General features: G+C 39.0%; 1 protein-coding gene across 3 annotated transcripts in view; it reads left to right on the top strand.

The window, feature by feature from the left end:
* Window positions 1-26,023, top strand: part of ptprfa (protein tyrosine phosphatase receptor type Fa) — a 146,632-nt gene extending 120,609 nt beyond the window's left edge. For all 3 annotated transcript variants that reach the window (XM_079460917.1, XM_079460916.1, XM_079460918.1), the window contains exons 15-32: window positions 514-611; window positions 1,417-1,673; window positions 2,506-2,587; window positions 5,160-5,375; window positions 7,818-7,975; window positions 9,534-9,646; window positions 12,313-12,410; window positions 15,299-15,422; window positions 15,593-15,768; window positions 17,900-18,019; window positions 18,758-18,912; window positions 19,020-19,305; window positions 20,389-20,567; window positions 23,256-23,382; window positions 23,579-23,704; window positions 23,802-23,956; window positions 24,381-24,516; window positions 24,712-26,023. In XM_079460917.1, the coding sequence (XP_079317043.1) occupies window positions 514-611; window positions 1,417-1,673; window positions 2,506-2,587; window positions 5,160-5,375; window positions 7,818-7,975; window positions 9,534-9,646; window positions 12,313-12,410; window positions 15,299-15,422; window positions 15,593-15,768; window positions 17,900-18,019; window positions 18,758-18,912; window positions 19,020-19,305; window positions 20,389-20,567; window positions 23,256-23,382; window positions 23,579-23,704; window positions 23,802-23,956; window positions 24,381-24,516; window positions 24,712-24,780 (2,675 nt within the window). In that variant the 3' untranslated portion in view covers window positions 24,781-26,023. The remainder of the gene's footprint in view (window positions 1-513; window positions 612-1,416; window positions 1,674-2,505; window positions 2,588-5,159; window positions 5,376-7,817; window positions 7,976-9,533; window positions 9,647-12,312; window positions 12,411-15,298; window positions 15,423-15,592; window positions 15,769-17,899; window positions 18,020-18,757; window positions 18,913-19,019; window positions 19,306-20,388; window positions 20,568-23,255; window positions 23,383-23,578; window positions 23,705-23,801; window positions 23,957-24,380; window positions 24,517-24,711) is intronic.
* Window positions 26,024-26,849: the final 826 nt, after the last annotated feature.

Raw genomic sequence — 26,849 nt, 5'->3', positions numbered from 1 at the left:
CTGTTTTGATTTAAAAACTAAATAATAATATTGTGGGTCTGCTAGACCTGCAAATGTTTTCTGTCAAACTGAAGAAGCCTCCATCATTTGATCATCGCTTTATAAATTACCGCCACCATGATCAATAGAAGATGTACGCAAACATCTCATTTAAATGAAATTCTGATTACCGCCTGCTCTACTGACAACAAATGGCGCTGAGCAAGATCTATAATGAGTTTCATTTACATAGAAAGGAGGCACATTTACACTGTAAAGTATTACAATAATCTAATCTAAAAGTAAGGTTTTTATATAGAAATACCAAAAGAGTTTAGTAGATTTCAGATCTGTTCTGATGAGATGTGCAGCCCTCATCTCCATCCCTGCAGAATAGACAGCAGGCAGAAAACAGATAGTTTCTTAAGTTCTTAGGTTAGGTTTCACTTCATGACAATGGTGTTGTCCTGCATTATTTTCACTGCTCTTGTGTCTCATGTGACTAAAAACCTTCTCTTCTGACCTCTCCGGCAGAGTTCACCAAAAACTTTGGTGTGAAAGCTGTGATGAAGACCTCAGTTCTGCTCACGTGGGAGGTGCCTGAAACCTACAAGTCTCAAGTGCCTTTCAAGGTGAAAACAGATTCATTAACTGAAACAAATAAAAATAAGTGAAGCCAAGTTAAAGCATGTTAACATGCGTCCAAAACACAAATTAATTAAAATGAGAATGCATTACAGTCGTAAGTATTGCACAATAAATGATTTGTAAATATTTGGTTTAAAACATTATAATAGACAAAAACATAAAAATTCTTTGTTACAAATGATTAAAAATGATAAGTATACTAACAAATAAGTATATAAAAAATAGTGTTCAAAACAGTGTCTCCTTGCCCTTGCAATGGTAAGCTTATAATAATTATTCATTTGAGCTGGTAAGATTTAGCTGGATATCACAGTTTAACATAATTTCACTTCAACCTTCGTAAAGGTAAATATATCAAATAAGCTGCAGTTTTTCTTTTAAATCAGAGGTGGCGATACAGAGGCAAAACTTCCCAATCGCAGCTTTAAAATGTGCCGTATTGCTCACATATTAAAGAAGGAAGTTGAATATTCTGAACCTAAGTGTTGAAATTATATAATGGAGAATTTGTATTTGATATAAAGAGTTGAACCGATATATCGGCCAATAATCGGTATTGGTCAATAAAAGGAATGTTCACCCTTACGGCTATTCAAAGTTCAATATTAATAGTCATTATATGAACTAACAACATTTAGAAGGTTTAGAAATATTAAGTTAATCTTCGTATAATTCGTATTATATCACACTTTATTATTGGGTATCGGTGGAGAAATTTAGTATTGGTGCATCTCTAGTTTGTTTCTCTCTGTGTTCTCTTTGATCTCAACCTGTTTTCCCTGCTGGCAGATCCTCTATAACCAGCAGAGCGTGGAGGTGCAGGGCGATCTGAAGAGGAAGTTGATCACGAGGCTACAGCCGGACACCGATTACTCTTTCGTATTGATGAGTCGAGGAAACAGCGCCGGTGGGCTTCAGCAGCAGGTCTCCATTCGTACCGCCCCAGACCTCTTCATCACAAAACCCGTCCTTTACAAACAAGACCCAGAAGAAGGAGGCAAACTCACCATCACATTGGCCAAAGTGCACAACAGCGCCCTCGTCAGGTCAGTAACACCAACGTGTCAAATGATTATATTCTGGGTTCATGTTCTTGCGGTAGCAACACTGGTGTAAAGTATGCATGCTACTGGGTGGTTTGCTATTGGGAAAACAAGTCCTTCCAAACTTGTTTTCTGATCTCAAGGCATTGTTTGTTTGAGTCTTAGTCAGCGCACGTAGGCAGGAATACTGTTCCTCAGTGGGCAAATATTGGATCTTTGTGCTTTGGCGAGACCGAGGCCGAATGTTAATGTTGAGGCACTTCCCATCTCAGCTCAGAGGAACTGTCTCAGATGGGTTCACCTGCTAGCGGCACGCTAGATTTGACCCGATACGGTGCAGAAGTTCCCACACTGGCTGAAGAGCTCAGACGTCCTTCTGTTTAATGCTCAATTAGAAATCACAGAAATTGAACAATTTGAGGCAGTTATATGTGACAATACTGACAATAGACGGCATGCTCGCTGTGTGCATCAGAGTGTAGAAATTACTCAGATTTTAATTGAGTTTCAAGTGTTTGTTACAGTCAGTGAGCACGCTGGAGACTGCTGGAGCGTCACAGAATCATTTAGAAAAGCAATCCGAGGTGTGCTGTCCAAACAGACCTTTTCATCACCCTCACAAACAACAAGAGCTGTGATAAAGCCAGAAAGATTTGCCTTTTTATTTAGGAAGCGCAAAATCTTTACTCTTAAAGATGGCAGAGATAAATAGTGATATGTTTATCATCATTGTAGTTCAGTAAAATAGATGGTTTTTTTTTTTAGATTAGATTCAACTTTATTGTCATTACACATATACAAGTACAGTGTAACTCTTGTGTATATGTCGTTACAGGTGGTTTTATATAGTAGTGGTACCAGTAACTGCATCCACGCCGCGCCACTGGGAAAACCCAGAAGACATGGATCTGGAGGAGGTGAGTGTCTATCCGTGTGCTTTGTTGAAAAAACAGCACCACCACACCAAGTATATTTTATAAAAATAGTGAATTTGAATATGATAAAAGGGCTTAAAAATCAAGATTTGTCTTAGTATTAAGTAATCATTTTTTCTTTTTGGCTATACTTAATTGTTCCTTGAACTAGTTTGAATGTCACCAAGATTTTCAAAAAAAGAATTTGTTTTGTTTTTTATTCATTCCAAGTAATATCAATCAAACTGCAGTTGGGTTGTTTTGATTATGTAATAATAACTTGAAAAACTAAAGTAAAACACAATTACAATATGATAACATAGGGATGAACAAATTTGTTATTGACCATAATAGTATCGGCCAAAAAATTATCATTTTTAATATTTTCGTCCGATTATACAATTTGGGCCGATATGTTATAGCGAATAAATCAGAAATAATTAAATCTGGTTAAACTTCTTCAGCTGCTTGCAGTTAAAATACAGTCCAGTATCTTTCTGTCGTGATCTTTCACTTACTGCTATTAGCAAAACGTTGTTGATGCAGATACAGTACGTATGAATGTGTAAATCATAGGAACAAAAGCATATTGTTTGTATCAGGCTGCTGTCTGAATGTTTTCTGTCTTGTTAGAACATTGTTCTGGTGTTGCCAGAAAAGTTTGAAGGTAAAAAAAGTAGGATTGGTACGTGATTTTCAGGGGGAAATTAGTTAACTAATAGTTACCTTGTTTTCTGCAGTGAATGTTTTCAAATAAAAGCATTTGTCCACCTTTTGTTTCAGTATTAGGGAATTTTATGTTAATTTTAGATACTGAATATCGGCCAATATATCGTTTATCGCCTTCCAATGTTAAATCATTATCGGTTATCGGCCAAAATGTACATATCGTGGCATCCCAAGATTTTCTAAACTCTTTTATTCTTGAATAAAACAAATATAATAAATAGTAAAGACATACATACTGAGTTTGGCCCAATTGATGAACACCTGGAACTGTTAAATGTTAATTGACAAATATACGGTATCATATTATGTCCTATTGTGTGACATAGCAAAATTCAGAAATCAAGCTGTTAACAATATATTATTTTGTAGTATCAATATTTATCATGTAAAATAGCATGACAGGGATTTATCCTCATTGTTAGTGGTTTTTTTTTGCTAGCTCACCAAATGTGTCCATTTACCATTTATTTGTCAAGTCCCCAAAAAAAGATTCATGAGTTATAATTTCAGGTTCATAAATGTTTCTCTAGTATGCTGTCACGTTGATTCTTCACTTCGTATTATGAGGCCTGTGATGGATGTTTTTCTATGATTTTCTAGTGTTTGTGGGCGCTCTTTTGTTCTCATGGGTTTCTCTGCGTCTCTGCAGCTTCTGCTGAGACTCTTTCAGGGCTTTTAAAAAGCTTCCTTGGCATTTTTTTTGCTTTCCTTTATTAATACTAAAGCTCTAGCCCTCCACATCATTTTGCTTTCTCATGCGTTTACTTGCTCTCAATAAAACCATCGTCTGCAAAACAGGAAAAACTTTTCGAACACCTGAGTTTTCCGATATTAAGAAGCATCAGATCTGAGTCTGCATTGCTGCTTTTAGAAACATCCCTGTTTTCAAGCAAAGATCCCTTCTGCTCTTTATTTACGAGCTTTTGCAGATGGAATGAGAGGTGCATTATGGCACTCTGTGCTGGTGTTTATCAGTGCACAGATATTACTGTACGATCTTTGTGATCCTCATTCCCTCCTGCGTCCTGCCATACCTGATTGGTTCTTATATCTTACCTCTTGCATCCTTGAATTTGTGAGGGGGGGGGGTAGTTTTGTTTGTTTTTGAAGAAAGGAAGAAGAAACGGATCCTGACCAAATACAGACTCAGTGAGCACAGTCTGGCCATAGAGACAGGCAGACACAGACAAACATGGCTTGCAAAGGAAGAACGAGTCTTTGCACACTGTGACACTGTCGAGGTGGAAACAGTGACACACTTTCTCCTTCATTGTAATCAATTTAAAAATGTGAGAGAGAAACACTTTCACAAAATGTCAAAGCTCATGCCAGAGTTTGATAGGTGTTCAGAAACAGTGCGAATGCAGATGTTACTGGAGGAGAAGACACACATCAAATTCTATCAGCTGCACACCCTCAGAAACAAACTACTGCCTTAATCTGTTACCATAAATGCACATATACACTGTTTTCTTCTATTACATTCTCATGTTTCGGCCTGAAATGAAATGTACATTTGGTATAGATATTTTATATCCATATTTCATTTGTTTACTTACATAAACTTTATTTAATATTTATATCTTACTCAGCACCTCATTCAAATTTTACTCTAATGTTTGTACTTATTGTTCGTCTTGTGTTATATGTTCAATGCTTTGTCAATATTGTAAGAACACGCAATCATGCCAATAAAGTTCCTTGAAATTGAAAATCGCGAGGGTTAAAACTCAATAGATGTCATCTTTGTGTTAAAAACATGCTTTCTAATTACCCTTTAAAGCCATTTCTGTGCGAGTGCATACATATGAAATAAATGTTTATTTATGTATGTTGTCTGTTTCAGCTTTTGGAGGGCGGTGGAGACTCGGATGTGAGGAAGAGAAGAAGACGGCAAACTCAGGACTTCTTGCGGCCGTACATCGCTGCCAAGTTGGATTATCTTCCAGAGACCTTTGTGTTAGGAGATGAGAGAACTTACAACAGCTACTTTAACAAGCCTCTCCCCGGCCAGCAACAGTACCGCACATTCATCATGGCAGAACTCAAAGATCGGGACACAGTAAGTCATTATAAACTGAACTCGCTGCTTAAAGCAGCTGATGAAGATATAAGTAGAGAGGAGATCTTAAAGGCAGCTGAGACCCTCGAAACTCTTCTGTACTTTCTTTCTCTTCATCTCTCTCTCTGATCGTCAGTGTCATGATCAGTTACTCTGGGTTAGAGGTCTGCAGCATTGAGCTCTGCTGGAGACGAGATGAGAGGAGAAAGCTTGAGGTGAACATAAAAAAATGAGAGGAGAGATGAGAAGTGGAGGATTAGAAAGAGGAGAGAAGGGTGCTGGTGAAAGCACAGTCAGTTCTGCTTTGTGTGTTGTGTTGGTAAACAGACTGGTGAGTGTGAAATTGGATAAAAGAAGAGGAGAGCAAAACTACAGCTGCATTTAAAGAAAAATAGATTAGGGGAGGAGATTAAAGAAACGCATGAGGAAGAGATAGATAGAGACATCACATGAAGAGTCACAGACTGGAGTCTTGAAGATGGAGGAGAGCGAAAACACATGAAGTGTGTGACTCTGATGCGCGCACACACACACACACACACATGAATATGCATAAGTTAGTAGTCTTGGAGTCAGCGAGAGATGCATTGCTCACGCTGTGGGATGCGCTTCTGTCGGATGGAATGACGATTAAATTGATCACTCTGAAAGTTTCCCATTGAGAGATTCCCACAGGCCTTTTACATGCTTTCTCACTGCACTACTCCTGCGTCCTTCCAAACTTTTTGTCTGAAACCTGCTAGAGAATAAGAGAGAGAGTTTGTGTTCTAAAGAGGGAGAGAGACATTCTGCATGTTAGAAACAGAAGATCCTTTTCTGAAACCCACTGCCTCACTTCCTACATAGTCAATAAGCTTGAATGTACAGTTCAGGCGAAAAAGACAATTCTTCAAACCTGTTTGACTTTCTTTCTTCCGCAGAACACAAAAGAAGAGATTTTGAAGAACGTTGGTAACCAAACAACACCTCCCCCCAAAGAATTCCACTGTATGGACAAAAAAACACTGAGACATTTCTCAAAATATATTAATATTAATATATTAATTTATGCAAAAGTAAAACCCACAAAATATGGAGATATATGGTTTCAGAAGGACAACAGCAATATTATGCATTGAACGATAAACTTTCATAAGAATTCAGCAAGTCTAGAGTGTCATGCGCCCTCTGACTGCCGCAGTCCTTTCAAGTCAAAGTCCTTTACTGTCATTGTATGTGCAAGTGGAATGGACAGACTAGATAGAATACAAAATACCTCACTGCTGTTGTACTCTAAGATATTACAAAATTAAAGATATGTACAGGAATGATAAAAAAATAGGATGGATTCTTGAATGTGACCTGGTGAATGTGCACTGCACAGTGAAAATGTGCTAATGGATTTGATTCCCAGGGAGTCAAAAAAGCACGGCTAGTATAGTAAGTCATTTGGATAAAAGCATCTGCAAAATGAATAAATGTATTTCACACATGGTGTCCAAACTCATAATTCATGAGCTGTACGATGTGACATTAGGACAGTGGAGGCTAGTACTAAAATGAGACATTGGAACTACAAACTACAAGACGCAACTAAAAAAAGAAGATGGTGTCTATATATGCATGTGCCATCTGCCCCTCGCTGTTAACTACTTATTCATACTCGCATTACTCAAAGTCATTCCAAATGCGTTTGTATACAGCGTCCGAACTAAAGTGACAGGGAAATAAACTCTTGTAATGACTCACACAAGTTCTGGGCAACGGCTGAGTCTTTGGTTCCTGCAGTGGTTTCCGGTGAGAGTGCAGAAGGTGTTGCATTGATGGGATTTGTCTTAGAGGTCGATGATGTGTATACTTCGCTTCTCGGCAGGATAGAGGAGGTTACTCCATCCTCTCTCTCTCTCTCTCTCTCTCTCTCTCTCTCTCTCTCTCGCGCTCTCAATCTTCCGCTTTCCATTTCTTCTGTCTTGTGTGCACCCTGCTGTGCGGTTTAAAGGTGTTACTAAGACGATTCATTTCCTGCACTCGTGGAAGAGGACCAGCTTTGGTGCTGCTTTGAAGATTTTGAAGGGTTGCCTCTGCTCTTTTGAAACGCACTTTAAGAAATCCTTAGTGTATCTGTGACCATTAAACATCATTAAGTGACACTATACAGGGGACACACGGTCGCCATGCCTCTCATCTCCTGTTAAACACCCAAAATTCACCTTTTAAAGCCTATTTTATTTTTCACGTATATATTTCTAATATTTTATGCCTTTAAGAGGTATTAAAGGAAATTACACCAGTTATGTTTATGAATTTATGTTTATGCATTGATTTAAACCTATGACATTTGCCATGCTAACTCAATACCAATAGAGCTTAATGAACTTAGAAAGTTTTTAACTGTACTTAAGCAAGATTTACTCATTCTAGTTGTGTCTGTTTGATTCAGTCTTTATTTTCATGTTCACGCAGATGTTTACCGTGAGTCCATACTCTGAATCCATGATGGTGAAGCTCCACAGCGGGATGTCCCGTCACACGGAAGACCCAGAGATGCTGTGGGTGATGGGACCTGTGCTGGCCGTCGTTCTCATCATTATCATTGTTATTGCCATCTTGCTCTTCAAGAGGTATGATGTAGAGCAACTCTTTTATATAGATTTAGATATAGATAGTTTCGACTGCAACATCGTAAGCAAACCTTATGTGGCCCAAACTTAACTTCCGGTTGCCCCCGCAAAGAATCAATAACTTCAATAATAATTGAATTTAATACAATAAAATCTTAATGTAAAATAATCTTAATGTAAATTAAATGTTATCTGTGTCTTTCCAAAACCTTGGATGTCTAAATAAGCTTTTTTCAGAAAATGGAAAAAACACTGTACATAAACAATTAAATACTGCTATGTCCAAGTTGGCAAGCACGTTTTAATACATTTAAGTGCTTAGATATTTGCAAAAACCCAGTAACAAACATGAAGGGTGACTAATAATAATGATCTCTGGTAAAAAACTAAACAAAAATCATGAAATATGGAGATAAAAGGTTTCACAAGGACAGCAGGTATATAAAATAAATTGTTGTATAATAACCAAACACAGACTGAAAGTTAAATTCTTGCCAGGCCTATGCATTCCATGAAACTGTTTGTTTTTGTGTACATCATTTTATACTGTATATACAGTACCGGTCAAAACATTTAAAATGCTTGACTTGAATGTGTCTGTTGATCTTTTAATGTCAAGGTGCTTAAATGTTTGAAATGATCCATTTCTTCGAAAATATGGTTCTATATAGCGTAGCTCTAAAAGTGGTTCCCCTATGATTCAAGCCAAGAACCATTTTTTTAGAGTGATAAAAATATAATTTCAGAGAGACATTAGACATTGGTGACTCACTGTCGGAGTGAAAAAAATTGTCTATTTTTGTCGAGAAATCTTATTTCATAACTGCAGCCTTCACGGCGCTTACGACAGTCAGCAATTTAGCAGCGTACCCTCAGGCCACGCTTAAGCTTTTGTAATACTGAATGCTAATACAGATCTTTAATGATTAAATAGTGCTACACTTATTCAAATGGACAGCTGAAATCATATCTCCCTACCCCAAATCTCCAATGAAAATCCATCGAATAAAAAAGTTTAAAGATAGCACACCTAACCAAAATTTGATCTCTCCATTGTGCCAAGTTCTGCAAGTTGGAGGCATTACAAAAACTGGAGATTAAAAACGTACTCGTCGACTTAATCCAATCCTTCTTATTAAAAATGTAAGAGAACCAAATGTCCAGAGTTTGAGGTCTTTTGAGACGAGAGAGAACTCATTTTCCAAATGTCTGCAGAGCAAAATGAAAGGCAGAAAAGATGCTCAATAACAGAACTTTCTAGACAAAGGAGGGGGAGAGTTTGTTGAAATTATGCTCATTAGCATTTTCACATTTCTGACAAAACATTCTCACTACACACTTTGCGCTTGTCTCTCTTTCTGACGTTCTCTGTCTTTTTTCCTTTCCTTCTTTGGGATGCAGCAAACAGGAGAGGTGGGTATCGTGATTCTATTTCATCTGATGTTAGACAATTTTGCGCTGGTTGTTCAATAAAAAGTGATAGTATTAATAAGATTTCAGAAACAAACAACATATTACCTGTGTTCATATACTCACATATAATTTCCTGGCTGGTCAGGAAGCGCACCTCTCCCTCGGTGAAAGACGAGCACTCGGCTGGAGTCAAAGATCATCTATTGGCTCATTCTTCTGACCCAGTGGAAATGAGGAGACTCAACTACCAGACACAAGGTAATAGCCCCAATACACTATATAGTATTGTTACATCCTCTTTCTACATGCACAACCTATACACAAGACGTGATTCTTAGGTGTGTTTCAAAACCCTAGTGATTTACCTTTTGTCTACATAAGCACCTGGCTTCTGAAGAGCTGACATGCAGCGGTTAACAATAGAGCAGTGGAGTAAATGAAGGACATTAGAGTTAATGAGTTAATGCACTTGCAAGTGCACCCCGCTAAGATCAGCCGAGCCGTCTTAATGACCTGCGTTCTGTGTGAAGGACCCATAACTGAGACGGAAACCTATAAGTAAGTAATTTAGATGTCCATGTCTCTAAGATGATAATAATAATACACTATGCACAAATTTAAACAATTTAATTCTAGTCCAAATTGTATGAATTGTACAAATGATACTATCATATTATACTTTTTTAAATATCTGGATTTTATTAGAGCGCTCAATCAATTTTAATACTTAAGTACAAGTTCAAATCTAGTAGTTTTACTTCTTATCTTTTACTAAAAGTAGGTAAGTGCTGGATTTTAAATGGACTTGCTAAGGTACTATATATATATATATATATATATATATATATATATATATATATACATATATATATATATAATACAGAATGTTTTAAAGGTAACCAAATGTGTAAAAATAATATTATATTTATGAAATGTAGTGTATAATGTAGTGAAGTATTTTGTCCGGACTAAAAACATTAACGTTTGTAACATTTGTAATTTTTTCACTATGCAGTGCATTCTGGGATTGCATGTATACAATTTAGGAACAAGATAGCTTCCAAAACAGAGCTTCTCAAGCGTTTTAATTCCATGGACTCCCGCTGTATTCAAAAATATTCAAAGCCCCCCCTTCCACTGAGAAACTATTTTTTATATAAAATTAATATATAAATGGCAAAATAAGAAATATCTTGTTTTTTATTTCATGTATATCAGTTATCATTTTGTCCAATCACTGTTCCAAAAAGTATACATTTATTTGCAAAAGGTAGGCTGCTCACTAAGTTTTGCAACACAAATGAATCACTTTTAGTTTCGGATATATATTGTCAGAAGCGCTTTCTAGATTTATGAATGTGATGTTCAGCTGGAGCTTTGGTTTGAAGACAAAACATAATTCATACAGATTCACTCTGTCAGGTGAAGGACACGATGAGTAGAACCTGCCAGCTGATCTTTCTCTCTCTCTCTCTCTCTCTCTCTCTCTCTCTCTCTCTCACACACACACACACAGACGCTGTGTAACATCAGATCAGATAACTTCATTCTCCTCCGGATGAGATTTGAACGCTATTCCAGCCCGAGAATCAAACGAGAAGATCCGCATGAGAAAACCTTTATCATTCTCATTCCTTTCCATCCATATTTTCCGCTCTGTGCTTTACTTTTTCTGTCTCTTTCTAGGCCTCTTTCTCAGGGGTAATTTCAGAGCGCACAGATATTTTGCTGACTTCAATAAGAATGCGAGTTTGCTTCAGTTGCAAAGTGACTCATGTTCTTATGTCAGAATGTTCCGCTGCGAGCACGCGGGCCGACTGATGCGCGATCTTTCTCACGGCAAAACCCGGGAGAAATATTCATGTCATCTTCTCTAGCATGAAAATTGATTTACTTTGCTTGGCAGTCTTCAAATGAGTCCAGTGTTGTTTATTTACTTAAAAGTTTAGAATATGTGTTTCAAACACCTTTAGGGCGCTTTGATAAACAGTACCTTAGCGATACAACATTTTATAATGTAACCTTGGTGTGCAACAAACGCAGAATATGACTTCAAGGGTTTACAGATACTCTCCAGTTACATTAATACTGAAATGTGCCATTTAAAGGTCAAGTGTGTGTTTTTTTGGAAGGATCTATTGACAGAAATGCAATATAAAATACATAACTGTCTTCAGATGTGTAAAGACCTTACATAATATGCGCGGTACGCCTTTATGTTTGTATTACCTCAGAATGACCTATTTCTATCTACACGCACCTCTAGTCCCCTTCTGTGGAATCCGCCATGTTGTTTCTACAGTAGCCCTAAACGGACAAACTGCTCTACAGAGGGCGTTTCGTAAATACGTAATCTCCTTTTTTCCACAGGATCCAGTGCCTTCTGCTGCCCCGACACTCCAAGTTAGTTTTGCTTTTGTGTTCCTGTGTGACCTCCCACTTACCTTCCCACCTGTCCATCAAGACCAAAGCCACACCCACTCCACCACAATGGCTGCTGTCAATTAAAGCTTTATCATCTCTCACCTCCTTTCCACAGGCTGTGTGTCTCTTCTGTTTGGCGGAAGAATCTAATAACGTGTGGTCCGACTGTAGTCACTGTCATGTCACGTACAGGAAGTCATCTCGCTAATGACCCGGAAGCAGTTCATAATCCAGCTTTTGAGCATGTGCCTTCACTCCTTAAGTCATCGCTACTTGTCTAGCACATACCGTAGCATGATACTACAAGCGTTGTGCTGTGTCCTTTTCTTTCAGTCTCTCTCATTTCTTCCTCATTGCACAACACTTGTGCTCTTTATATCTCTGAATGATTCAAAACTATGTTAACTGAACTCTGTTTGATCTTCACGGTTCAGCCAATCAAATCAAAACAAGACCCTTAAATATATATTTGTCACTTCTTCCTTTCTGTTTCCCTGTAGGAATGCGAGAACACCCTCCAGTTTCTGTCTGCGCTTTGGCGGACCACATAGAGCGACTGAAAGCCAACGACGGCCTTCGTTTCTCTCAGGAATATGAGGTAATGTGAAGTAAAAATAACAAGCCCAATGAAGAATTCCCGTGTCGAAAAAGCCACAGTGGGGTTATTTCTTGATGTTGAACATCAGATAATTGCGTGAAATGATGTGTTTCTACAATAGATAAATGAGTACAACGAGAGGCGGAGAGCACATCTATTATAAATGTCCACTGCAGATGTGTTTTGTGCTACATCCAACCTACATCTAAAGCAAACCAAGTGTTGAAGAGACGCTTAAGATAAAGTGAAGTAGTTGGCAAGGTTATATGTCAAGGTTTCTCTCAGCTAACACAGTATTAGAGCAATACAAGTTTATTCATGTCGTTTGTGTACCGTAAACAGTTTGGGGTACACAGGATGTGCTCTTCTCCTACTTCAACATGATTATTTATTAAAACAAGTAAGTGAGAGATTTGTTTAAATAGATAAAAAGTAAATAGGCATAAAATGAATGTAGATCGTATAGGTTCCTCTGAGTTTTGGGTCATTTTGAAGAGTTTGATCTTCAATAATATCGACGCGTCAATATCAATATGAGCTCAGTTTGTGACATTAAGATCTCTTGTGAAACTCTAATGGAGAATGGAAATTTCTGGGTCTTTTCCTCTGGTGAAATATCTGAGACACAGAAGATAAAAGACAGTTTCCATTTGCTCTCCATTTAATCTCATTGATGTCTAGGAGAAATAATTACAGATCTTATCTTGTCTCATTTGACTTTTGATAACGTTCAGCTTTAAAACAAAAGGTTGAGACTATCACACACACTTACACACAGCACAATGTGTTTACTCTATCATATTTTTTCTAAAGATCACATGAGTGTCAACTCATTAACACACAAAACAGATATTGCTGTGAGCTCTGCACATGTGCTGATGTAACACTTTCTAAGTGTACAACACTGTAACGTACACTGTTAAACACAGCAACACTCTCTCTCTCTCTCTCTCTCTCTCACACACACACACAGAGATCCGCAGAGCTTGAAATTAAAGCTTGAGAATGACTTTAGACGTCTAATCCTGCGCTGGTTCGTGCATGTGCGCATGTGTGTGAGGGCGGAGGGGACAGCACTCAGTCGCCTGCTTGAGTTGTTATTGCATGGCGAGCAGCTCAGTGGTTAAACAATCAAAAGCTTAATATAGACATCAGATACTGAGGGAGTAACAGTGATCTAATGAAACGCCAAATGACTTCCATTAGCTTGCAACACTAAACAGGCTGATCAGGATAAAGAGATGATCTGATGGGGCTTATGGGGGAGAGGTGTATGCCATGATAGACAGACCATGAGACAGAAGCACTGCAGGTGTTAGCTGGGAACAGTCTCTCTCTCTCTCTTTATTTTTAAAGTGTGATCTACAGTAAGTTTTAAACATTATTATTTTAGTTTTCCCAGAGTGTTCTATGCCTCGGACTACAGCCCAATAGAAATAAACCAGATGGGAAAGATCTGTGCAAAATCTTTTAATACTTCACCGACAAATTTCTTTTTATAGATGTTTTTATCTTTTGCTTAGTGTATTAATTTTCAATAAATCATCATTGATAAATCATCAAATTTCCATAATTTTGTAGTCAAGTTTGTTATATACATTTGAGGAATGTGCTGTCACTAGAAATTCTCCATTCGTGAGTGTTCAGAATTATGGTTAAGCACTAGTGTGCAATAAGTGTGCGCGCATGTGCATGTGTGCGTGTAATAGAGAGTGACACGCTCAAATTGATACAACCTGTGACACAACCTTCACAACCTCTGACAGAAACTCAATAAACCCTCAAGATACAGTGACGCAACACATCACAATCACGAAAGCCACCTTTTGACCACAAACCACCCAACAGGTTTATTTGGTACATAAAATGACCTTTGTGAATGATATTAACTTAATCAATCAAACAATCATCTCCAGTGTTCGGCTTCATAATAGAAGGAGAACATTAGTACTTTGTGAAATGTATAGCCAACAATACAGCAACTGGAGTTGAGTGTGAGAAACTCGTACATGCCTCAGCAACGCTATTAAAAACACCCAGAGGAACATGTTATTGCTCAAGGGTTGTTTTTACGTAGTCAGGAGACTTAATGGAGCTCAGTTATGTTGGTTCGACTTTATCTCGGATGATTCTTTTAAAATCCCTTGGGAGAAATGAATGTAATCACAGATGAGTCGGTTAAGGAACAGTGAGGGTTTGAGAGCTTTAAAATTATTATGGGATGGATAAGCTTATAAAATGTAATTGCACATACATTTCTAAATTGAAATGGTTATTACTTCTATTTATTTATCAAAGTAGTAAGAAACGAATAGCAATTACGCAGAATATGGTTAAAAACAATCAACTGCAATATCCCAGATTGCTTTGTTTTTCCCCTCTTAATCTCTGTTTTGATCATGTGATCTACATCTAAAAAGTGGTTTACCGTGAATTCCCTTCCCATGTTTATATGGTTAAGTGACAAATGACTGTTTTGTTCATTATACAAAAGGTGTTCTGTGCCAAGAGTCACAAAAAGGCACTGCAGGGAGACCAGAGAACAGACATATGTGCATTTACCACCCATGTGACTCATTATTTCATCACTATGGTAACAATGATGTAGTTTTAAAGGCTTATGGAGGTCTCTGAAGTATTGTGGCGATTCAGACCAACGTGGCCATGTAGCGTAGAGCAGGTCAAGAGATCAGATCTTCCCGCTCAATAGAATAAAAGACTAAAAATAAAAACAGGAAGATGAACATATCTGAACACATGAACGTCCACATTTACACAACGATTGCAGTGAGGCAATACAGAAAAGTCGTTATTTGTATCGATTTTAAGTTTGTGTGCACGTTGGTCTACTTTTGTAATTGATCCTGTTTTGTCTTTCTGGTTTGCAGTCTGTTGATCCTAGTCAGCAGTTCACCTGGGAGAATTCTAACCTAGAGGTCAACAAACCCAAGAACCGCTATGCAAACGTCATTGCTTACGATCACTCCCGGGTCGTGCTGAACCCTGTTGATGGTTAGTTCATTTTATACAAACTTATGATTTAGGAACGACATAGTGACCATCAACTCTGCCCCAAACCCATTGTATTTTAATTTGTTAAATATTTTGGCTAATTTTCAATTTACGCTATTGATTAAAATGTAATACCATATAACACATTTGAAAATAAATGCATGCTGCAGGCGTACCAGGAAGTGACTACATCAATGCCAACTACGTCGACGGCTACCGCAAGCAGAACGCCTACATCGCCACTCAGGGTCCTCTGCCGGAGACGCTCTGCGACTTCTGGAGGATGGTGTGGGAGCAAAGGACCAACACCATCGTTATGATGACCAGACTGGAGGAGAAGAGCAGGGTGAGTGGTCTGGTGTCTGGCGAGGGTAACGGAAGAGTTTTGCGAAGGTGGGAGACAGATGGCGTTTAAATTATTCCCTTTCAGACTCAGGCATTAAATATCCCGAATTATCGTTTTGAAGTTATTTAAACTAACCCGGGATGCCTGTTACACCAAACTGCAGATGTTATCGTGTCATATTTATGATATCTTTAGTCTCGTGTAGCCAGACTTGACCATTTGTGTAAAATATGGTCCACTTTGCAGCTGTTATTTTCAGGAATAAACCATCTGACTGGCATATAAAGCGACTTTTTTTTTAGTGCGTGGAATTTCTTTTGTACGTCAATTTTCAGGTTCTGCCATTGCTGATTTAACAGATGCCTCCAAGCCATTAAAGTGAGGGTTCGCCCAAAAATTTAAATTCTGTCATCATTTACTCACCCTCTTGTCATTTCAAACATTTATGACTTTCTTCTTCCCGCAAAACACAAAAGAAGATGTTTTCAGCGCTGCCCCTCATTCACTTCTATTGTATGGGCACAAACCCAATGCAAGTGAATGGGGCCAAGGTAAAAACATTCTTCAAAATATCTTCTTTTGTGTTCTTTGGAAGAAAGAATAGTCATCAAGGTATGAAATGACAAAAGGGTGAGTAAATGATGCGTCTATCATTTTACGAAATAAAAAATGGCACGCTGCAATGGGAGTTTGGACTGTTTCTGTGAAGTTTGTGGTGTTTGCAAGGGCAAACATGTGCCTGTCTGTGGATAACATAAGAAACTAATAGAAGTCTTGGACCAGAAGACGTGTTTGGGAGAGGGTAGGAGTTATATTGCTCACCTGCCGTGTTGCCAGCTGGTCATTCTGTTTCTCCCCCTCACATGCACTTTATCACGCATATGAATATTACACAAGCATTCTAATGGAAATTAAATTGTATCTCGCTGTTGAAGATTATCAGATAGACCTCTGAAGAGAGCTTCATAAGGGTGTAAATCAGGTGTAAAAGCACTCAAATTTTGGCTTCCTCAACAACTTGTGAGCTCATAGTTGATCTGTGTTGAAAGGTTTATGCTTATTTCACCGCGAATCGATTTCTCGATGGAGAAAATAAATGTGATTTTTACATCCAGAAACCTGCTGTTGCGCTCTGTAACCACAAATATATTGGGCTGCTTGTTACTGCTGTTCCTAGCTGTGACAGGATTATATTCATTTCACGGCAAGAAACATCTTACACTTCATATAACCAAAATCATAGCTTGAAGGAGTGTGTTGGTGTTAATGTGTCTTGTGTGTACGGGGTGGGATTTAAAAACCTTCCTTGAGGGGCATTACGGAACATCCTTTCAAAAACATAATAAAGACAAATTAATAAAGTAAAAAAATGTTTTAGTGTATTTTCTTTGGGGCCAGATGTAGGGTTATCTTAGTAGTAATTAGAAATAGCTTTCTATAAAAAACATAGAATGTAGTATATTCACATTTAGGTGTGTAATAAATTTGCCTACAGCTTAACTATAGAAATACATAATGCCTTAATGAAAATGTAAAATGGAGGTTTGGTGCAGTGGTCTATTAAAACAGTCAACAAGTCAAAACAAGGTCCCCCAAATCATAGAAAACAAATGTGTGAGTAAGAGAGAGAGAACAAATCGTACCTGGTCTTTGTTCTGGTAGGACAACAGTGTTTACAGAAGCCCAGATGGGTCGGACTAATGCGCCTGCATCTCAGCCTAACCGGCCATTATTCACACACCCCTCAGTGTGTGTGTGTGTGTGTGTGTGTGTGTGTGTGTGTGTGTGTGTGTGTGTGTGTGTGTGTGTGTGTGTGGACAGGATGTCACCCGTGTGTGTTATCAGCGCCTGAGGATCTGCCACTGGTCTGGACATTCTGTAGTGCGTGAAGCCCCCATCTGCCCGCCCAGCCAGAGAGAGACCCCCAGGCCTAACACACACACAGATACAAGCGCACCGATATACAAACAGTCTTGCTTTAGTTTCCAATGGCTCAAGCAGAAAGTTTACAGCACAAGACACTGAATCCGTCTCTGCACCTCCCACTAAAGTCACGCTCTGACTCTCGCGTAACACACTTTATATCAACAAACGTGATGTTTGAGATGTTTGTGTGTGTTTGTCATCAAAGGTGAAGTGTGACCAGTACTGGCCGAGTCGTGGGACGGAAACGTACGGCATGATTCAGGTGACCGTGCTGGACACAGTGGAGTTAGCCACCTACAGCGTCAGAACCTTTGCTCTGTATAAGGTCAGAACTACTTTTATCTTATCATAGTTGAGAAAATTGCTTTGTTCCTCAGAGTGGGGAGTATTATCAATGCTTTGAGGCAATGTTTTTCATCGTAGCATTTCATTTAGCAAGAATGCTTATTGTCAAGTTTAGTTTTATTGTAATTATAATAATAGTAATATTAATAACAGCAATAATATTACAAATAATATTTTATTATAAATAATATTTTGTGACTGTAACAAACTTTTTAATAATATTTTTATAACGTAGCATTTCAGTCAAAGTTAGTTTGACATCAAACGTTTTATTAATAATAATAACATATTTAATATAATAATAATACGTTTTTATTTTCTTATATTGTGACACAATTGTAATAATAATTTTTATATGTTTTTTATTTTTAGTTTAATTTAGTTGAATAATTTCGTGTGATAATAATTATGTTTTTGGTGCTTTATCTGCACTATTTTTATTTGTAAATGACAGGTAAATGATCTCTTCTATGATTGGTTTACATTTCTGTACCAGTGTATCAGGTTGGATTCTGAGCAGGCATTGACGCATTAACATTAACAGGCTTATGGTAGTGAGGTCATAACCTTGAAGATTTCTGATCGACCCAATTTTTGCAGCTTAGTTTCAGTAAATCTTCCCGGTGGACCGGGAAGGAACATCTAACTCTTATTTCAAAAGAGGAAAATAAATCCTGTTTTCCTTCACATTTCCTTCCCTTTTAATGTGTTCCAACAGAACGGTTCCAGCGAGAAACGGGAAGTTCGGCAGTTCCAGTTTATGGCCTGGCCGGATCACGGCGTTCCCGAATACCCAACCCCCATTTTAGCCTTTCTGCGCAGAGTAAAGGCCTGCAATCCACCTGACACTGGACCCATGGTGGTTCACTGCAGGTAGATCATGATCTACACTCACTTTCCACTTTAACATGTACAAATGTTTATTGTACAAATGAATCTGATAAATCAGTCTAAACATGAGTCTGCTCCTGTGTTGGAAGTGCTGGCGTGGGTCGAACGGGCTGTTTCATCGTAATAGATGCCATGCTAGAGCGAATTAAGCATGAGAAGTTGGTGGACATCTACGGTCACGTGACCTGCATGCGGGCTCAGAGAAACTACATGGTGCAGACGGAGGATCAGTACATCTTCATCCACGAAGCTCTGCTGGAAGCGGCCACCTGCGGCAACACGGAGGTCCCGGCGCGCAGTTTATACACACACATCCAGAAACTCACGCAGGTTCCGCCCGGAGATGCTGTAACTGCCATGGAGCTGGAGTTTAAGGTGAGACATATAAACACTGCAAAGCATTTCCTGTGTCAACTTTGACCTAAAAGACCAATGAGATTTAAATGTAAAGAAAAACTAAAACCAAGTCACCAAAAAGTCTTACTGTGGTCACACTTGGTTTGATTAAATGGATTTATTGTTCAAATGGAATCAGAATCAAAATTATTGAACCATTGTTGAAATGGATTCAGAATTTAAATGTTTGAATCATTTCCAGTTATTTGAATGGAATTAGAATGAATTTGATTGAAAATAGTTCAATTGTTAAGATGTAACCAGAATTTAAATGTTTGAATCATTTCCAAAAGTTCAAATCTAATGTGAACTAAAATGGTTAAAACATTTATAATTCCCTTTCTACCAGTTTTTACAGTACAATTCAAACTGAAACTTAAGGTTCCATTGGCAGAACATTTGCACATTTGACTAAGTGACATTACCTGAAATGAGAAGCTGAGTCAGAAACCAGTGATCTACAGTACCGTATATCTGTGACCGAGGTGAGACGAACAGCTGTTATTTGCTGGAAAAGGCTTGTAAGCCTCTCGCTGCTTGTCTGAGCTTTAACACACTCTGTGAACACACAACAGCTGTCTTCAGGGACGCCTCGCAGCCCAAATGATGACGATCAGAGACTGATCACAGAGTTGTGTGTGCTGGATCATTATAGATCCATAGAGAGTATAATCATGTTTCTGATGCTTGATGTTGTGTAAACTCGTTTTTAAACCGACTGTGTCTGCAGGACATGATCCATCAGCGGGCAGGTTAGTGCTATAGGATGTTGTGTTTTGACACATTTGGGTTCTCCTGTACAGCAGTAATGACTTTAGGGGAGACGGGGTGGGGATGTTACTACAATCATGGAGTAAACTCGCTGGTGAGATGCTGAGCTTTAAAGAGCACAAATCTCTAGTTTTATTTGAAGTTGAAGAACAAACGCTGCTCAAAACTGCTCGTTTTCGGTCACAGATGCACGTCGAATGTTGACAGGGAGGACTTTTTGAAAAGCACACACGTAAGGGTGCCCAAAGAGCAAACTGTCCACGTCTAAATTATCATATTTTCTCACAACAGAAACTGGCCAACTCAAAAGCACACACCTCAAGATTCATCAGTGCCAGTCTGCCCTGCAACAAATTCAAGAACCGACTAGTCAACATCATGCCATTTGAGTCCAGTCGTGTGTGTCTGCAGCCAATCAGAGGAGTGGAGGGGTCCGACTACATTAACGCCAGTTTCATTGATGGATACAGGTATAATATAGCAATTTATTTATTATTAATATCAGTTAGCAGTTATTGATTCTTTGCAGAGGTCTAGAGGAAGTAACATTTGGGCCACATAACGTTTGTTTATGTTTATGTATAAAAACAATAGAAGTCTATGAAATGTGTGCGTGCGCGTGTGCGGACCAAATATCCCCACAAAGACATTAATACCCATAATTTTAGTGGACGTTTTTTATTTGTTACCTAAGTAAACTAAATTGATGAATTTGAATTGAAATGGTGAATAGGACGCAGAATTTGGATTTCAATTTCATAAAGAATTTAAATAGGATTGATATGGACTGATATTGAAAGAAATTCATGTTTTACAGTTTTTACATATGTTTTTTTATCCAATCACTGTTGGACTGGTCTCCAAACGGCCAGTTTACAGAAAATAAAATAAATAATTACTTATTGGCGTTTTCAGACTTTAGAAGTTCTTTTTAATACTTTCAACAAACAAGAAGGTTGAAATCATGAAAAATGTAGATACAAGGTTTCACTCCGTCATTGAGAATATCCAACGTCATGGATTCGAGGCGTGGCTAATTCAATTCAAATTCACACTCATGAATTGAAAGGAAGTCCGTTTTTATATTGCTGCGGTCCTTCTGAAACCTTGGATGTCCATGTTTGTCAGTGGGTTCGAGATACATCTAACCAATAGAAAAGTAAGTAGGACAGTGACGGTATTCTGAATTTTGCCCAATATTGTGAATATAAAAATAAAATGAGATTTGAGAACGAAAAACTGAATCGACACGCACTGTGCGTCAGCGAATGAAGGATCATGGTTCTTCTGAAGCTGTGTGTCTCTGTCTCTGCCCTCTGTCTGTTTCCCTCCTGCTGGATGTGACAGAGTCACGGCCCGTCTCGGAGGTCCCCCTCTGCGTCTCTGCCGCCTTTGTGCTGATAGTTGTCAGGACAAATTGCACTTATTGGCAGGACTGTCTATAGCTGAAGCACTATCAGCACTGGGGAATAACAGCGCTTGCTGACAGGAGAGGAACAATTCAGTGGGGGTTTACCCGACATGTGGAGTATGTTCTGTGTGAGCTGCTCGATCTGTCACAAACACACACAATTGTACTGTCTTAAAGGGGTCATTTGACGCGGCTAAAACGAATCTTACTGTTTGCTTAAGATGTAATATAATGTGTGTACACGATTTAAGGTTTAAAACGCTGTATTTTCCACATACCGGGCATGTTTGTCCTCTTTGCTCTGCCTCTCTGAAACACGCTGATTTTTTACAAAGCTCATCGCTCTGAAAAGCGAGGTGTGCTATGATTGGCCAGTTCACTAGTGCGTAGTGATTGGTCGAATACTGCACGGAAATGTAACGCCTCTTGCCATATTCGGCACATCAGGTTCCAAAACTACTGACAGGTGTTAAAATGGCATTGATCCTTTTCTTTCCCATAAAAGCCATTTAAAAAAAATATATCAACCCAAGAGATAAACTTTTTGTCATCGGCTCAGAAAGGATCCATTATTCAAATCGGCTTCATGCAATAAAGCTGTAGTTCCACTCCTGCGTTACTGTACCTCCACCGCTTCTCTGGGGTCATGTGAGACGGAGACAGAGGTGCGGTGAGAATCTGGACTCATTACTGGCCCTTAATTACATTAAGCCAATCAAAGAGCTCCTTCGCATCTGTTACTTTACGGAAGCGTAATTGCACTAATCTTGTTTATAATGAAGGAGGGACATCGACGAGCTTTCGCTTGCTTTTAGCCTGATGAGCTTCGATCGCATGCGTGGCGGCTTTGTGGGGGCAGTAATTGTGCTTCCTGTATTTGAATGAAGCAAATGAGTTTCTTTACACACACCAGACGTTCTCTCTCTCTCTTTCTCTACCTGTCACTTTCTCCACCCGTATGGCAATGATGACTTCCCCACAGCGTGCACATGATGAATGGATTCTCCCAGCATGCCTTGTGTTGTGCTGTATATGTTAACGTGGCCGACTGGCTGTTGTGGGCGTTTCCAGTGATGTAAAATTTGTATTTTATGCAAATGAGACGTGTAGCACACATGAAGTGTCTATTGTAAAAAATACTGTAGTTTCTATTTGGTATGTCGCCCACATACAGAAATAATATCAAAATGCTCGGGAATGAGGACCTGCAATACTGCAGTCATAAACTCATATGTGTGAACGAGGCACATCGAGGATAGAGCAGGTGCTGTGGAAGATAGATTAGAAATCCTGCACTCTTTCTTTCCGTCTGAGGGAAGCATTCTCTTTATTTATCTGAAGAAACCCTCAGCGGCGAACAGAAGCACTCACAGCATGAGTTTCACATGAGCACTGAAAACATCTACTGGTGTTCTCACACAGACCACTGTGACAGTAAACCGCTACTGACAGACTCTCTCTCTCTCTCCATCCTTCCACTGCAGGTGACATCATTTTCAGTCCCTCTCTCTTTCTCACCTGTCTCACACTTCTCTGTCTCCATCTTCTCTCTCCCCTACTGGCTTTATCTGCACATGTCTGTCTTTTTAGGTCTTGTGTTGCGTCTCAGTCATGGAGCTGCAGCGCCTCCTGCAGTCAACTGAGAGGAATTACTCCCTCTGTCCATTTCCATCAATACTATGACAGTGAAACCTCAGAGTTTGTGTCAAAACCGTGTTTTGAAACAGAATGTTTTGTGTTCATACAGACAGCAGAAGGCTTATATAGCAACGCAGGGTCCTCTGGCTGAAACCACCGAAGACTTCTGGAGGATGCTTTGGGAGCACAACTCCACCATCGTGGTGATGCTGACAAAGCTCAGAGAGATGGGACGGGTGAGAATGTGACCCAATTTAGTTTTTTTCTGTCGGTGCATACATGTTGTTTTAAAGAAATAATTTTTATAGTATTTATATAATAAAACACTTGAAGTGTTCTGTCCAAAGTGGCAAACAAGATTTGAAAATAAAGGCTTTGAATTCGGGTTTGGATCAAAACATGCTTCTTATCTCCTGTTGTTCTGTCCCACAGGAGAAGTGTCATCAGTACTGGCCTGCTGAAAGATCTGCCCGCTACCAGTACTTTGTTGTGGACCCCATGGCTGAATACAACATGCCCCAGTACATCTTAAGGGAGTTTAAAGTGACGGACGCCCGGGTGCGTTTCATCATACTGCAGCTTACAAATCCATTTGTTTTACTTTAAAACACTAAACTTCTAAATTTCTCTCTCTCTCTCTCTCTCTCTCTCTCAGGATGGCCAGTCTAGGACGATCCGCCAATTTCAGTTCACAGATTGGCCGGAACAAGGTGTGCCAAAGACAGGAGAGGGCTTTATTGATTTCATTGGCCAAGTTCACAAAACCAAGGAGCAGTTCGGACAGGATGGACCAATTACTGTTCACTGCAGGTGAGACAGAGGACAAAGTCCAGACTCTGAACACGCAGTGTGTAGTTGGTTGAGCTCTAAATCCAATATTGCATGTTTAGATGTGAATGTTTAACCTCAAGATCTTATGTAAAAAAAGATTTCCTAAGATGACCGTGAATTATTAGATTCAAGGGGACATTATTGGGAAATAACTGACCGTGGAATGTCACGACTCACGATTGGCCAATCAGAATCAAGTATTTCAGTGCGCCGCGTAATAAGTTGTTTTATTGTGACCTTAGCAAGAGATTTTAAAGATATCAATCTTTTTCATTTTAAGCTAATATGCTGAAATAGCTGCCCAGAGATGTTGCAAACATGGCCGCTGAATCTGGCGACATTTCTAAAGGGACTTTGATGTGTGCTAAAGCATTCTCTCTCTCTCTCTCGCTCGCTCTCTCAGTGCTGGTGTGGGCCGAACAGGCGTGTTCATCACTCTGAGTATCGTGCTGGAACGGATGAGGTATGAAGGTGTGGTGGACATGTTCCACACCATCAAAACGCTGCGCACTCAGAGACCTGCCATGGTACAGACGGAGGTAATCTCACTGCTGTCCTCTTCAAGGACAATTCGATCATTATTCACACTAGTCAATACCATCCTAAAGCTATATTTCAATTCTTCACGCAGTTACTTGACGTACACTATGATATGGATCATGTTTATGATAAATGAGTGTTAAGCCTTTAGAGTGTGCTGTTGAGCGTAACGGTGTGTGTGTTCTGTGTTTCAGGATCAGTATCAGCTGTGTTACAGAGCAGCTTTGGAGTACCTAGGCAGCTTCGATCACTATGCAACGTAACCACTCCCAGAATGCCTCAGAACCAGAGAGACGTCACTTCCTGCTGAGCCATCCTACCTATTCATCCTAAACAGCTGCTGGAGAGAGAGAGAGAGAGAGAGAGAGACTGACTGACACATACAGGGAGAGAGATGACGTACGCTACTGAAAGTTCACTCCAGTCCGTTTTCTCTCATTAAAACAGACACTTCGATATGGTCTCTATATATGCACAGCTCCTGTCTCTGTACCTGCTGAGTGTTTTACCACACCCTGCCATTGCATCGTGATCTTCATTATCAGCATCCTTTGTTATTACTATTATTATGATTATTATTATTGCCATTGCTGTCGAAAAGTACAATATTTTATATCATTTTCACTAATCATTGTATATCTACAGGGTTTGTTTTATTTTCTTGTTTATTATTATTCTCGTTCTGGATTATTTTTAGCACATGTGGACATGTATTTTCACATGACCAGGTTACTAATACTGTATTCCGAGCTGCTGATGATTTCTCCGTTTTTATCATCATTGTGATGTTCTTTTATTTGGTGGGACGGGGGAAACTTTTTATAAAAACCTTTTCACCTCCTGGTACTTTGTAAAACAATATAATCGAGTATAAAAGAGATGGAATGCTTAGTCAGTGACTTCACCGGACAGAAACTGAATAGACCAATGAAACGACGTGGTCACACTGGTTCTGCGCTACCAAGCGAACGGCCGTTTTTTCTGGAAACCCTTCGTTTTAACGAACTAAAAGAAAACGTACCTGCTGCCACAGCAAAGTCTTTGTTCCATGTCATCCCAGGTCAAAGGTCAGCCTGTCCCCACAGTCGTCCAGCGGAGCTTCAGCCGTGCGTCATCCGTTCAGACTAGCAGCTGATGTGGTTTGGAAGATAGCGAAGTGAAACAGTCTTCACCAGAGCTGAGCCTGGGTATCGATGCCCTGCGGGGAAAAATCCTCCATATGTGGTCTGATCATTTCTCACCGTGGCTCGTACAGACACACAATCATCCCCTGCAGCGTCACACATCGTTGGACTGAAGATATGAGCATACTCCAGTGTTTTTACCTCCTATGGCCTGAGCGCAAAGTAAGATGGAATTCCAGGACAGGGAGGGGTTCATTTCACTTTGTGTTCGCATAGAGACAAAACAGCGTTCTATCTGTTGTACAGGCAGTCTGTTTTCTATTTGTTAATAAAAAAGGAGAGAAATATGTTGAAATATGTGTTAATAAAATGCTTAATTGGGTTTTGTACATTTTTATTGTTTAGCTTTGTTGTGTTCAACTCTCTTCGCATTTCCTGACGAACAGATGGCTTGTTCCTCTACAGTTTGGGTTGTTGTTCCAGAAACCCTGTGGTCAACCGCTGAAGTGAGCCAGAATACATACCAGTCACTGCAGTTTGATGTACAGTAAATTACTACATTTTGTTTCAAATGAAATTCTATTTCATATGTCTTGGAACACATATGGTGATGTTATCATCTCTTTTTAAAACATCTTAACATCCGTTAAGTTTCAAGTAATTCTACTAAAAGCTAATTATTTCATGTTCTCCTTTTAGTCTAAGGTCAGAGTGGCTGTTTTTTTATTAGGTCATCGGTTTATAGACGGTAATCAATGTCTCTGTTTACCTCTGGAGAACCGTAAATTATTGAATTACACATCCGTGGTCTGGAAACTGCCATTGACTGACATTATTAGGCAAAAGAGTACCGAGAGGAAAACGATTAACATTAAAGTGAGCTTAAAATGGATCTCAGTACTGTACAGGTGTAGTAGGAAGCATTACTGTACTTTTCATACCGTGCCAATGATGCACAAAAATGAGTAGCTATCTGTTAATGCCTGTGTGCACATGGCTCGTAAGGTAGTGATGTATGGAAAATGTTTGTGAGTATTCTCTAAATTTAGACAGATTTTTTTATTATATGGCGTGAGTAATACGCAATATAAATATTCTGATAGATAGAGCAATATATACAGTAGGTGGGTTATACGTTCTAATCTATCATCTTTATTTTCTGTATATGTCTGTTCATACACAGACATCAGAGAGGCATAAGGACCATA

Source organism: Barbatula barbatula, assembly GCF_947034865.1.
Source record: "Barbatula barbatula genome assembly, chromosome: 7".
Taxonomy (NCBI): Eukaryota; Metazoa; Chordata; class Actinopteri; order Cypriniformes; family Nemacheilidae; genus Barbatula; species Barbatula barbatula.
This window is presented reverse-complemented; position numbering and strand designations above follow the sequence as displayed.